This window comes from Podarcis muralis, chromosome 3, assembly GCF_964188315.1.
Source record: "Podarcis muralis chromosome 3, rPodMur119.hap1.1, whole genome shotgun sequence".
Classification (NCBI taxonomy): domain Eukaryota; kingdom Metazoa; phylum Chordata; class Lepidosauria; order Squamata; family Lacertidae; genus Podarcis; species Podarcis muralis.
Genome location: NC_135657.1, coordinates 17,583,966 through 17,598,720, shown reverse-complemented (window position 1 = coordinate 17,598,720; position 14,755 = coordinate 17,583,966). Strand labels below are relative to the sequence as shown.

At 46.5% G+C, this 14,755-nt stretch overlaps 1 protein-coding gene across 4 annotated transcripts in view; it reads right to left on the bottom strand.

Annotated features, from left to right (window-relative positions):
- The window catches only part of LOC114594804 (two pore calcium channel protein 1-like), a 29,955-nt gene that overhangs the window by 13,597 nt on the left and 1,603 nt on the right, over positions 1-14,755 (bottom strand). For 2 of the 4 annotated variants that reach the window (XM_077925488.1, XM_028724939.2), the window contains exons 2-6: positions 9,599-9,684; positions 6,944-7,058; positions 4,115-4,243; positions 2,914-3,030; positions 533-651 (exon numbers count right to left, since the gene is read on the bottom strand). In XM_077925488.1, coding sequence (XP_077781614.1) covers positions 533-651; positions 2,914-3,030; positions 4,115-4,243; positions 6,944-7,058; positions 9,599-9,684 — 566 coding nt within the window. Of the gene's footprint in view, positions 1-532; positions 652-2,913; positions 3,031-4,114; positions 4,244-6,943; positions 7,059-9,598; positions 9,685-14,755 lie in introns of those variants that run through there. The other 2 variants (XM_077925487.1, XM_077925489.1) reach the window with 2 other exon arrangements.

Genomic DNA, 14,755 nt, shown 5'->3' with positions numbered 1-14,755 from the left:
TAATTTGCGCCCCCTAACCCGTGGATTTGCGCCCCCTAACCTGTGGATTTGCCCTAACCCCAGATGTTGCGCCCGGTGCGGCCGGCCCCCCCTGCATCCCCCACGCTACACCACTGGTTCGAGTGTCTTCAAAGCCCATGACACCTTTGTTAAAGGCTGTTCTCCAACTGGAGCGCTCGCAGGCCAGTGTTTCCCAGTTGTCAGAATTTCTACTACATTTTTTTAGATTTGCCTTGAGACAATCTTAAAACCTCTTTTGTTGACCACCAGCATTACGCTTTCCATTTTTAAGTTCGGAATAGAGTAGTTGCTTTGATCGTGGAGCAAAGGAAGCTAGACAAAATACACCTTTCTAAAAAAAACCAAACCACCTTACTTCCAGGCAGCAAAACTGAGGGTACCATTTTGCTGAATATTCTTGGCGTTGGTGGAGGAGATTCTTGGTGGTGGAGGAGATATTTCCTGACATTCCCTTGCAGGTGACGCAGCCTCTGGGTTCAGAGTAAGAGAGGGAGGAGGATGGTCCCCTTACCTGTCCCCAAACAGCTTCAAAGCCATGAGAGAAAACATCAGGACACTGAACATAAACAGCAGGAAGACGTAGGTGATCTCCGGGAGAGTGTTCCGGATGCTACGGAATGCTCTTCGGATCTGTCAAGAAGTGGGAGGCCTTCATTAGGAGGAGAAGCAGCAATGTTTATATTCCTTCCTCACCCAACATCTACCTATAGAGATGGACCCACCAGTAAGCAGACCTGAATGCCCCATTATTTGTCTGGGTGTAAGAGCCAGCCCCCCCCCCTTGGTTCCAAAGCTGCAAAGTTTATCAGATGAATGCTCTCCTCGGTGTTCAAAAGAGCCATTTATCACAAAGACAGCAAACATCAGAGCACCATACATCTGGTCAAGACCCAGATTTAGGCATGCTTGTTTAGACAACGTGAACATATGCCTCCTCCAGCACAAACTGAATCTCTGCAGTATATGCAGGTAAGGCACTGCAGGCTACAAGGGACATATCCCTGCCCCCCCAACTTGTCCAAATGATAATAATAATAATAATAATAATAATAATAATAATAATAATAATACCACCCCGCCCATCTGGTTGGGTCTCCCCAGCCACTCTGGGCAGCTTCCAACAAAGTATTAAAATACAGTGGTCTGTTAAACATTAAAAGCTTCCCTTAACATGGACCCAGGATCATTGTGGGATGCACAGAGGCCACCTGACATTTGCTTCAAGTATAGCACAACAGGTGTGATATGTAAATGGCACATCACATCCTCTTTCTCTAGCCTGGGCTACCTCAGGTGTTGGACTCCTGACTCTTGTTAGCCCAAGTCATCATGGCTTACGGATGCCAGGACTTCCAGCTCCCATCGCCTTAAGCAGAGATGGCCGTATGCACCCCCTGAGAGTTTTTGTACCACTCCCAGACCGCTTATCCTTTAAGCACCCAGTTGGATTACTGACACCTCTTGCCGGTTCTCTGCTGCGATTCTATGATGGTTTGGGCTGAGCATGAACCAGGCTTTCAAACCAAACAGGTCTCCATGTAAACAGCCCAAAGCCCAAAGTTGAGGCAATGCTGCCTTCATGTGGCAACGGACCAGCCTTGTTTATCACATACCAATCAATCACAGGATTCAGGTACGAATCAGGCTGATGGGATGAAGGACCCAAATGTACCTGGGCTCTGTTAACATTGTCATCCCTGACCAGAGAGGGCCCAGCACTGGATTCTGGTAGTGAGAACACATGTGAGCCCTTTGTGCATCTATGCCGCAAAACTCAAACCAATCACTTCCACCCAGGAGATCTGCATACTGCAGAAGCACTGAAAACCTCAGTAGAATTGCATTTCCTTTTTTGCAAGAAGCCACAACGGTACATGCTTCAACCAATTTCAGTGCACTAGACTTGGCTTGGGGATGCGGGTGGTGCTGTGGGTTAAACCACAGAGCCTAGGACTTGCCAATCAGAAGGTTGGTGGTTCGAATCCCCTTGAGGGGGTGAGCTCCCGTTACTCGGTCCCTGCTCCTGCCCACCTAGCAGTTCGAAAGCACGTCAAAGAGCAAGTAGGTAAATAGGTACCACTCCGGCGGGAAGGTAAACGGTGTTTCCGTGCGCTGCTCTGGTTCGCCAGAAGCGGCTTAGTCATGCTGGCCACATGACCCGGAAGCTGTACGCCGGCTCCCTCGGCCAATAAAGCGAGATGAGCGCTGCAACCCCAGAGTCAGCCATGACTGGACCTAATGTTCAGGGTCCCTTTACTTTTACCTTAGACTTGGCTTATAATAGCCAACAATTAGCATTGCCAATTTCTTCAGCTCCCACTTTTGCATTAAACCGAAACAGTAGGAATTTGCTCTGAAAGCAGAGCTTTTCCAAAGCATGCCTTCCTGTTCCCTGGTATCTCAGCTTCCCTGACTATACAAATTATTATTGATTCAAATCCCAAGCAGAGGAGATGCAAAAAATGTAATTAACGCAGAACTGTTCTTTCCACCCCGATGTTGCCATCAGAAGCCACTCAGGATGAGGTTCAGAATCCACCACCTTCCTGGAATTGCAATAATTTGAAGCGGCATTGGATCCCCACCCCCACACATTACATTCCCCAACTTTCAGGGACCCAGCCATGCCTTACCTCGTGTTTCCGCTTCCCCAAAGCTAGGCCAGGCTTAAGCCTGCCTGTTTGCATAGAGAAAAGAAAAAGCAGAAGATGGTTTCAGAACAGAAAGCACTCTACAGCTGGATCTCTGGAGCAGGCAGACGAGACAAAATTGAAGCCCCTTCTCTTCAATATATATGCACACCATACAGTTTAGAGTTGCTGGCTAATTTAACTAGGGGATCTCTTTGGGATAGAACTGCTGGCGATGGAAACACTGGCCCCAAAGTCTTACCTGGCGACTTTCTGCAAAGTTTATTAAGAAGATGGGTCTCAAGGGCCTTGACCACCGGACGCCACGTAAGCTTGAGATTCTAAGAGCTCCGAAGACAATCAGGTCAACCAAAGTCATCTGGGTAAGGGGGGGGGGAAGTGAGGAGAGAAGGTACCTCTGAAATTCAAGGAGCAGTGGTCCAAACCAACCAAACAACATTGTAATTAGAGGAGCCCATGGGAGGAATGAAGGGCTCTAGAAGCCAATTCATACTTCTGTCTGGTACAAACAAACAGCCAGAGGAGATGTGGATTGGCTCCACTTATACAGAACAAAAGATGCTAGGCTTATTTATTTACAGTCGTACCTTGGTTTTCAAACAGCCTAGTTCTCGAACGTTTTGGCTCCCGAATGATTGGAATCTGGAAGTGACTGTTCTGATTTTCGAACGTTCTTTTGGAAGCCGAACATCCGACAGGGCTTCCGCGGCTTCCCATTGGCTGCAGGAACTTCCTGCAGCCAATCAGAAGCTGTGCTTTGGTTTTCCAACGTTTTGGAAGTCGAAGAGACTTCCGGAACGGATGCCGTTCAACTTCCAAGGTACGACTGTGTTTATAAAAAATATTTATCATAAAAACATATTGCAGATGTTTACAGCAATAGACAATAAAATCAAGTTAAAAGCAAAAGAAATTAAAAACAGAACATCATTTGACCATTGTGGGTGATGTATTTTTAATTGCCTGCACAGACCTGGTGGAATAGGAAAGTGTTCAGCAGCCATTTAAAAGTTGGCATAGATGGCGCCTGCTGAATCTCTATTGGCAGGGAGTTCCACAGGACTGGGCCAATGACACTAGAAGCTCAGTTTCTCGTTGTTGTCAAACGAGCCTCACTAACTCAGGGAATGACCAGACACTCCTGCAGATGCTCTCAGCTGGAATATGAAGGTTCAGGAGATTCTTAAGGTACCCTGGACCCAAGTTTCTGCACTGAAATGTGGTTTTGGTGCAGGCATCACGGCTACGCTATAATCTGGAGGAGTATGAAATTGTACAAGCAGAATAGCGCAAGTTGAAGAGCATCTAGCGACACTGCAGGCTAGACTGAGCATGGCACTGCTACATTGGGAGGAGCAGAAGACGGTGCCATTCAGAAGAACAGTCTGCTAAGCTACTGCTCCTTCCATGACTCGCAGAAGGAGCCATGAGCTACAACTGACCAGGATGGTTATCATGATGCAGATGTTCTTTGTATCCTTCCAGAACACGTCGCGAGGAGTGACTTGCGCAAAATGGAAGAGCCTACCGAAGAAAACCAGAAGGCATAAGACTTCGGTCAGCGAGGTAACCTGTTGGAATGGAAAAAGCAGCAGCTTAAAAGGAGATGGGCTTTTAACAAACAAAACAACTAGGCTGGAACAGATATGCTGGGTCTGAGAAAGAGGTTTGACTCAACAGTTTCCCCTTGGGAAAGTGGCAAACAGGGAAAGATGGGGACCGGCCCAGTGGTTGTCTCCACAAGCCCACTGTCAAAAGCATGCAGGTTCCTTTTACTGTTATTGCTAACCACTGGCAGTTGCAAGTAGGACACATCTAGCTAATTCTTTATAAAAACCCATATAAAAAAAGCATTACAGCCAACATTTTGGCTGGTAAATGCCAACACATATCCCCTTTACCCAAATCAATGAATCATGTTGAGTTGCTGCAGCAGGAAAACAGCAGCTAATAAACTGAATACGTGTTTGGAATAATCATAATAATATTTTCTTTTTCTTTTTTTCACCCAGGCCTTTGGATCCTAGTCATCTTCTTAACTTTTAGTGGGGTGGAGCGGGATCTGTTTTGTGTGTGTGTGTGTGTGTGTGTGTGTGTGTGTGTAGTTTATTGATAGATAGATAGATAGATAGATAGATAGATACATAGATAGATAGATAGAGTGTTAGAGTGTTTTAGGGGGGTTTAAAAAATCCTTTTTTAAAATGTACATTTTGGTAATTTGTTTTGAGATTCTTTTTTTTTCTTATTCTTTTTTGAGGGCGGAGAGTAAAAACAGCAACATTCCATTGTCAGGGAGAACAGAGGCTGTACATATTGGAAGCAGGTCAGAGGACAGAATTAACACAATTCCCATTTGGCAAGATATTGTCACCTTGTTCCTTAAATAAATCTTGAGCAAGATTCTTTCCTAAAATAGATCATGTTAATACAAATTATTTGGAATTATGCAGATCGAGTGCTGCATTTTTACACACTGTTGGTGTTTTATAAACTTCTGTGGGTAACACAATATATGCAGACTTCAATGCAAAAGCAGGACATTTTAATTAGGTGGGAAGCTATGAAAGTTCATATGCATGATGAAGTATTTTGAAAATTAATTAACCCAGTGCAGAAGTCTGGATATTTTGCCCTGCATATTTTGCAGACGGTTTCCAGACAGGAGGGAGTCACTCAAATGGTAGAAGGCTTGCCTAGGAAAGTAGAAAAAGGGTTTTGAAAAGAGCCACCCACCAAGGGGTGGAGCAACTCCTTTAGGAAGAAAGGTGGTGGCCTTTGGGACTTTTTAGTTTAGAGCAGGGTTTCCCAAACTTGGGTCTCCAGCTGTTTTGGGACTACAGTGGTGCCTCGCAAGACGAAAAGAATCCGTTCCGCGATTCTCTTCGTCTAGCGGTTTTTTCGTCTTGCGAAGTAAGCCCATTAGCGGCTAAGCGGATTAGCGCTATTAGCGATTTAGTGGCTTAGCGGCTATTAAAGGCTTAGCGGCTAAGCTGTTAAAAGGCTATTAACGGCTTAGCGGCTTTGAAAAAGGGGGGGGAGCGAGAAAAAAATGGCGAGACTCGCAAGACGTTTCCGTCTTGCGAAGCAAGCCCATAGGGAAATTCGTCTTGCGAAGCAACTCAAAAACGGAAAACCCTTTCGTCTAGCGGGTTTTTCGTCTTGCGAGGCATTCGTCTTGCGGGGCACCACTGTACAACTTCCATCATCCCTGTCCACTAGTCTTGCTAGCTAGAGATGATGGGAGTTGTAGTTCAAAAAACAACAACTGGAGACCCAAGTTTGGGAAACCCTATTGGGGAAAAGCGGAGTAAGAGGTAACATAAGACGTTTATAAAATTGGGCATGGAGAAAGTGGAAAAAGTTCTTCTTCCTCTCTCATAACACTAAAACTCATGGCCAATCAGTAAATCTGAAATGTCAGAAGATTCAGGACACATAAAAAAGTATTTCTTAATGCAGGGCCATTTCAGTACTGGCCCCGACTTGGTGGACCGCTGTCACAAGAGACTTGACATCTTTCTGCAGGGCCTACAAGACAGAGCTGTTCTGCCTGGCCTTTGGTTTGGACTCAGTCTGACCCTTATGTTTCCCTCCCCTTATAGTTTTGATCTATGGGCTACTTTTAAAATGAGGCTGCATTTTAAATTGCATTTTAACCTGGTTCTTTTCTCCTATTATGTTTTCACTGTAACTTTACTGGTGTTAGCTGCCCTGAGCCCAGCTCTGGCTGGGGAGGGTGGGGTATAAATAAAATTTATTATTATTATTATTTAAAAAAAGAGAGAAAGAGTAAAGTTTCTTATATGCAGAATTGTGCCAAAGTTAATCATTCTAGATTAAGGCACGCTCTCTCTCTCTCTCTCTCTCTCTCTCTCTCTCTCTCTCTCTCTCTTTATCGAGCCTCCAACATCAGGATGGAATTATTAGCCATCCCAATTTGCCTGAAAGGAGTGTCTCGACCCCCATCGTTCTACCCGGACACTGAGGTCCAGCACCGAGGACGGTTCCCTCACTGCGAGAAGCCAAGTTACAGGGAACCAGGCAGAGGGCCTTCTCGGTAGTGGCACCTACCCTGTGGAATGCCCTCCCACCAGATGTCAAAGAGAACAACTACCAGACTTTTAGAAGACATCTGAAGGCAGCCCTGTTTAATGTTTGATGTATTATAGTATTTTAATATTTTTTTGGAAGCCGCCCAGAGTGGCTGGGGAAACCCTGCCAGATGGGCGGGGTATAGATAATAAATTATTATTATTATGAAAGCTTACCAAGAAAGGCAGCAGGTACACAGCTGGCTCTTCAAACAGCGCAAGGGCGAGGTCTACAAATATAAAGAAGTAGGTAGCTCCTTGCATAGTCCAGTGGTTATACAGATAGTAAAGTCTGGGAAGAGAAGTCGGAAAAGCAACTGAGAACCTCGCTAGGAAAATGATCTCTAGCTCCGGCAAGCGCAGTTGTTGTGGCGGCAACAGCAGCAGGGAGAATATTTAAAGCCTGCTCTAAACCACCAGGACCTCCCTCTACGATTTTATTATTCATTTATTTCTTAGTTCCTCACCCCAAGGGTCCCAGGGCAGTTTACCACATCAAAACACAATATTTGAAACGACTGAATAAAACTTGCAGTCACTGAAAACAAGGTGGGGTTTGAAAACATACAAGGATCAAAAGTTGCTGGCGAACTGTAAAGTGCAGCCCTAGAAACCAACACATTATACTACCCATTTATAAATCTCAGTATTTTTATGTGTGGTTTTTTTTTTTTTGTTTGTTTGTTTGTTTCTCAGCATTCCTGAGCAATGCTGGGTATTTTCTGCTATATTTTGGAAAATAATTATCATTGTTGACTGGAAATTCCTTATAGACTTTTCGTGTGAAAAAGACATTGAACTTGTGATATCTGGATTTGAGGACTGAAGAAAATATTGGTTTACAGAAAGTGGAATTATTGGGTATTATCCTGGAGTGGATGTTGGGAATAATTTTCTATATATAGCTGACAGACGAAGAATCAGAAGTTATATTCTTTTCTCTCCCCCCCCCCTTTTTTTCTTTCTTTCCCCTTTTTTCTTTTCCTCTTTTGAGATTGTGTTTTTATTTAGATTCATTTCTTGGGTATCCAACATCCACCTTTGATATCTTTTTTCGAACTTTAATAAAATCTATTGGAGAAATAAAGGAAGTTATCTGTCTGTTGCTATGCCGTTGGACACCACATAAGATACTGTATCCAAATTTTGCACGATGGTTGCCGAGCTCAAGGAACCACTTTTCTTCTATGCTTGGATACAATCGAATGCCGTTTTGAATCGGGACGACGGGCCTAACCTTTCAAAAGTACACTAATTTTTATCCAACCAATGTTACCATGGCACTTCTGTTTGTTTCTGAAAATTCTTGAGCAGTGCTGGGAACAAGGCTGCTAGAGGAATCATAAAGCCTCATTCTGGAGAAAACCAACAACAAGACAAATCTTCAGTATCAACCTTGCTCAAAAACAGCATTATGCCATATTAGCCACATTTGTGCCACAACCCCAAAAATACACGTTTTGAGACAACCACAACAGCACAGGCCTCATCTTCATTCCACGTAGCTTGTACAGTGGTACCTCGGGTTAAGAACTTACTGTATTTTTCAGTCCATAAGACACACTTTTCCCCTCCTAAATAGTAAGGGGGAATGTGTGTGTGCTTCTTATGGAGTGAATGGCACTGCGCAGAGAGGGAGAGCTGCGCAGCGCCTCTTCAGCAAAGCGGGAGGAGAAACGGAAGGGGCTGTGTTCCTCCTCCCGCTTTGCTGGAGAGACGCTGCGCAGAGATGGAGAGATTTTTCTTGTTTTCCTCCTCAAAAAACTAGGTGTGTCTTATGTTCGGGTGCGTCTTATAAGCGAAAAATACGGTAATTCGTTCTGGAGGTCCATTCTTAACCTGAAACTGTTCTTAACCTGAGGTACCACTTTAGCTAATGGGGGCCCCCGCTGCCGCCACACTGCTGGTGTGCGATTTCTGTTCTCATCCTGAGGTAAAATTCTTAACCCAAGGTACTATTTCTGGGGTTAGCAGAGTCTGTAACCTGAAGTGTTTGTAACCCGAGGTACCACTGTAGCACCATGACCTGGCTTTTTTAGGGCAACGGCCGATTTCGGGACAGGAAGTGGCTCCGCCCTCCTGCAGCACCCTAAAAGCCAAGGAACTGACGTGCCGCCCACAAGCTCACCTTCCGCCCAGAATCCGAACCCCCACGTAGCAGCCACTGTGCCACACTTAAGACTCCCGTACCGCCCTACAGACTGTCTCCCCCCCCCCAATCCGGTGCAGACCACCCCCGGTCCCTGGCTACCTACGCTACTGCGCAAGGTTTAATATTACATTTCCGAGCACAATTCAAAGTGTTGGTGCTGACCTCCAAAGCCCTAAACAGCCTCGGTCCAGTATACCTGAAGGAGCGTCTCCAACCCCATCGTTCTGCCCGGACACTGAGGTCCAGCGCTGAGGGCCTTCTGGTGGTTCCCTCGCTGCGAGAAGCTACAGAGAAGTTACAGGGAACCAGGCAGAGGGCCTTCTCGGTAGCGGCACCCGCCCTGTGGAACACCCTCCCACCAGATGTCAAAGAGAAAAACAACTACCAGACTTTTAGAAGACATCTGAAGGCAGCCCTGTTTAGGGAAGCTTTAAATGTTTAATAGAATATTGTATTTTAATATTTTGTTGGAAGCCGCCCCGAGTGGCTGGGGAAACCCAGCCAGATGGGCGGGGTATAAATAATAAATTATTATTATTATTTAATATTAAACACAACACAAACACACCCAGCCTGAAAAATTAATGAAGCCAAGGCACTCTCACATTTCAGCAACCTTACACACTTTTTGCAGCATGCATCAGAGTGTTCAGCATGACGCCCCCAAACCATGCACTTACCTGACTGCCCGTGGAGAGGTATCAAAGGGGATGTTCCTATTGTACTGGGCATCATACACATACGCTGCTGCCAGGAGAAGACTCTGCTGTAAAGAGGGAATACATTTTCAACACGGCTGCACTTTGACTGCTCCACACTCACAAGATGACTTAAGATGACTTCATAGATGGACTTGCTCAAAACAAGGTTTGACAGCCTAAATCTTATGCTTTTAATTTTGCTGCCAAGGATGGGATTTTGAACCTCTGTTTATCCCACATGGGTGAACATCTGGAGGAATAAGGTAAAGTAAAGGTACCCCTGCCCATACGGGCCAGTCTTGACAGACTCTAGGGTTGTGCGCTCATCTCACTCTAGAGGCCGGGAGCCAGCGCTATCCGCAGACACTTCCGGGTCATGTGGCCAGCATGACAAGCTGCATCTGGCGATCCAGCGCAGCACACGGAACGCCGTTTACCTTCCCGCTAGTAAGCAGTCCCTATTTATCTACTTGCACCCGGGGGTGCTTTCGAACTGCTAGGTTGGCAGGCGCTGGGACCGAGCGACAGGAGCGCACCCCGCCGCGGGGATTCGAACCGCCGACCTTTTGATCAGCAAGTCCTAGGCGCTGAGGCTTTAACCCACAGCGCCACCCTGTTATCTGGAGGAAAACACTGCAATTAATATATTCTCTCCTACCCATAACCAAAGGTTATAAGTGGCTACTAGTCATTATGGCTTCGCTTGGCTTCCACTGTCGGAGGCAGCCATGCTCCTGAATGTCTGTTGCTAAAAATAGGGAGAGCTCTCTTGTGCTTGAGCCCTGCCTGGGGGGTTAAACACTGTGGCATCTGGTTGTTCACTGTGGGAACAAGATGCTGGACTAGATGGGCCACTGGCCTGGTTCAACAAGCTCTCCTTATGTTCTTACCAGCAGAACTGATCTGGTGTTCCTGCCAGGGTGTTAGTGCTGTGCTGAACTCACCATTCCCTAGTAAGCAACAGCATCCCACCTTCTGGGACGTTAGCATGGCACCTTCGCAGGCCCGTCTCTGACCAGCCACTTATGTCTGTCTGTTTTCTTCAACTGGGATAATGCCTCCTGCTTGCCTGCATGGAGTATTTTCAAAGAGATGCACGCACATGTTCCATGTGGAACAGAAACCTTTAGCTTTCACGTGGCTGGAATGTAAGGTAAAGGTAAAGGGTCCAGTAAAGGACTGGATCATTAGTCCAGTCACGGACAACTGTGGGGTTGCGGCACTCATCTTGCTTTATTGGCCGAGGGAGCTAGTGTACGGCTTCCGGGTCATGTGGCCAGCATGACTAAGCCACTTCTGGCGAACTAGAGCAGCACACGGAAACGCCGTTTACCTTCCCGCCGGAGCGGTACCTATTTATCTACTTGCACTTGGACATGCTTTCAAACTGCTAGGTTGGCAGGAGCTGGGACCAAGCAACGGGAGCTCACCCCGTCGCAGGGATTCGAACCGCCGACTTTCTGATCGGCAAGCCCTAGGCTCTGAGGTTTAACCCACAGCGCCATCCGCGTCCCTGGCTGGAGTGCAGCCAATTGTCCTTTGCTCTGTCTATATTTGGGCCTGGCCTTGCCTGCCACTGTTGTGCGGACCCCAGAAAGTTCCCTGTTAGGAAATGCAGCCCTCGAGTCCCCCCACCTCTGCCCTACAGCTCCTTTACCTCTTCTCCACCTTACTGCAGAATCATAGTCAGGGCCAGATTTAGGTTTGATGAGGCCCTAAGCTACTGAAGGTAATGGGGCCCTTTATATGTCAACAACAAATTGTCACTGTTTTTTTTGTTGAATATATGCTATATGGTAATTTATGGACCTAACAGGTATCTAAAGCCATTTTATTTGTTTTTTATCTAATATTTTGGAAATGTACATCCAGGTTTTTTTCCTTTAACTTTTTTGGGGTCCCCCAAGAGAGTGGGGCCCTAAGCTATAGCTTGTTTAGCTTATACATAAATCCGGCACTGATCATAGATATACATGGAGGTTAGATAGTCCTGCCCATTCTCCATCATCACCGTATGTCCTTATACAACAATGCATAGAAAGGATTTTGCTAACATGCTCAGTACTCCCACTGCCTAAAGACTATTTGAAAGCCAGTATACGTAGGGTCTGGCTGCAGGGCCATAGGACAAGAGAAAAGAGCTCCAGCCTTTTAGTAGTCCACAATGTGTGTGCACACACAGCTTGGCATTGTTTGCCACGTCATTCGGATCATGGCCTGCAGACCACCAGCCACGTGCTTCCCAGGTTCAGAGGTCACAGAGTAAGACATCGAGTGGCAGAATGTAAGTCCATCTGTCAGCAAGAGCTATGCAATTCAGAACGCTGTCAAAGGTTTAGTTCAAGTGGACTGTTTGGCTATTAAAATGCAATGGGTAACTGTTTAAAACTTTTAAGTAGTAGTCGTCTCACAAGAAACAGTTTGTTCCAAGCATAACAGATTACTTGATTACGGCTCTTCCGACTAAGATCAAAGGGGGCAGGGGGAATCCAGTACATTGTACACCTTAAAAGGAATCTAGTACGTTGTACACCTTAAAAGAAGATGGGCAACTGCCAAGGAGAGGAGTCCTTTTGCTTTCCATAATACCAGGCGACAATCTGCTTCCTCCACACCCCTCTCACTGGTCTCCCCGTATCCTTTGGCAATGACGCTTATAATTTGAACACAACTTCCACAGAGAAGAGCTTTGGCTACATGTCAAGCCAGACAATGAGGTTGCTCTGGGCATGCAACATTGTGAAGGCCAAGCACTCCAAAATACTTGCTCAGAGACAAGCCACAGTTGAGTCGGATAGAGACTTCAGCATTGTTGCAAAAAAAGTGACATTTCGTATGTCCCAATGTGACCCCAAATGTTGGCGGGCTGAACTAAAACAAGTCCCACAGTGTCCCTACTTAGGTTACAAAGCTGCCCATTCTTGCACAGATAATTTTTTTAAACCCTCCTTTAAAGCCAAGCCGTGAAGCCCCACCCCACCTTTAAAGAAAGCTCGTTTTGATCTCCAGTGTGGCAAATATCAAAGTCAGGGGTCCACTGCAACATTCGCCATTGCAATGAGTGCACCCCTCTGGCAGGAATAATGAACGTCATCCTTTCTCCTAAACTTGGAACTGGTGGTATCCTCCTCACCGGTGTGTCATGCCTCTGACGCAACATGCAACACTCAGATGCTGTAGCCACCCTCTGAAGTTTGCAGAGGACAAGTGGGCAGGACTCTGGGACCATCCCAGCAGTTGCACTGCCCTTCTGGGGCCTCTTGTTTCTTGGAGTAGAGCCATAGCTGAATAGTAGAGCATCTGTTTTGCATGCAAAACGCCCCAAGTTTGATCTCCAGCATCTTCAGGAAGGTCTGTGAGAGACCACTGCCAGGAACCATAGAGACTTGTGGCCAGACAGGGTAGAGAGTTCTAAGCTAGATGGACCAATGGTCTGACTCCATATAAGGCAGTCCCCTATCTTCCTTTAAAAAAGGGTAAAAGGTAAAGGTAAAGGACCCGGACGGTTAAGTCCAGTCAAAGGGGTTGCGGCGCTCATCTCGCTTTCAGGCCGAGGGAGCCAGCATCTGTCCACAGACAGCTTTTCCAGGTCATGTGGCCAGCATGACTTAACCACTTCTGGCGCAACAGGACACTGTGATGGAAACCAGAGTGCAAATAAATGCCTTTTACCTTCCCGCTGCAGCAGTACCTACTTATCTACTTGGACTGGCATGCTTTCGGACTGCTAGGTTGGCAGGAGCTGGGACAGAGCAACAGGAGCTCACCCTGTTACACCGATTTGAACTGCCAACCTTCCAATTGGCACACCCAAGAGGCTCAGTGGTTTAGACCACACCCACCACCTATAAGCACCTCAGACATGCAACACCACTGTGGGAATCTCCCCCCCCCCCCGCCCACATACCATGGAAGTAGCCCCTGAGAGGCTTCTGCTCCATGAATTTGTCTAATCCTTCTTTAAAGCTATCCTCTCGGCTTCTTCCCAACATGTGGGGACATCATTATGTGCTTGAAGTCACACAAGCACGATGGCCCCCACAACGCTGGGCGCAACCTGGTGCATCTGCTCTAAACTAAAAAGCAGGTAGACTTTAAAGACATTTATTTAAACTAAAAAGCTGCACGGGCTACAGCCTTTCTCCATAGTGGAGCTGCTCCAGCCCCTTGATGAAGCTGGCATGATCCTGCCTGGGCTGAAGTTACAGCTTCCACCTAAGATTGTATTAAGGATTGGATGCATCTAACAAGCACCTTTGAAACCTTGTAAGGGAAGCCCCAAGTAGGCTTTCCTTGCAAGGGTTTGCAGAAAACAACCTTGCTTTCTCCATCAGGAGGGGCAGCTCAAGTCACAGGAGAAACTGCTTTGCCAGAGTCCTCTTCTGTGTGTATTCATGCCTGTTGCTGGAAACTGCAGGGAGGGAGATGCACCTGTGTTCAGTTGCTGCTTTCAGGTTTGCCATGGGCATCTGGCTGACTACAGAGAGGACAGGATGCTGACCTGAACCAGCAGGGATGCTCTTATGTTCATTTTGATAACAGTAAGGCTATGACCAAGAAGCCAATCTAGTTGATCTAAATTCATAGAGTTTCCTCTTTCGATCAGAACTTGGGCACAGCCCAAGTATGTCAAGCAAAACAGGGGGGTGGAAATCTAATGCACTGATCACCATTAAATAATGTGAGAAGAGGAACACCTATTGCCTTTATGAATCAAGTATTTCCATCAGCTGTTGGGAATGGCTGTGGCTCAGTGGCAGTTTTGGCAGGTAGAAGTTCCCAATGTTCAACCCCAGACATCTCCAGCGAGGGCTGAGAATGTTCCCCCATCCGAAACCCCAAATAGCAGCCTCCCATCCAGTGCAGACAATACTGAGCTGGATGAACAGATGGGCCAATGGTCTGACTCTCTATAATGAAGCTACCATGGCTGTGCGCACAAGCCCATGTACTCTGCATCCATACTCTGATTTGGGAAGCAGTGTATGCACGACATTAGCCGCAATCCAAATCCACCCAGTTGTTTCTTATGAACTTCTGCATTTCCGCCCCACTTAAAAGCCCCAGTTGTGATCCAAATTGAGAAAAAGAACAACCTAACTGCATTTCCAGTAGCGATGTTTGGAAGTGAGAGCC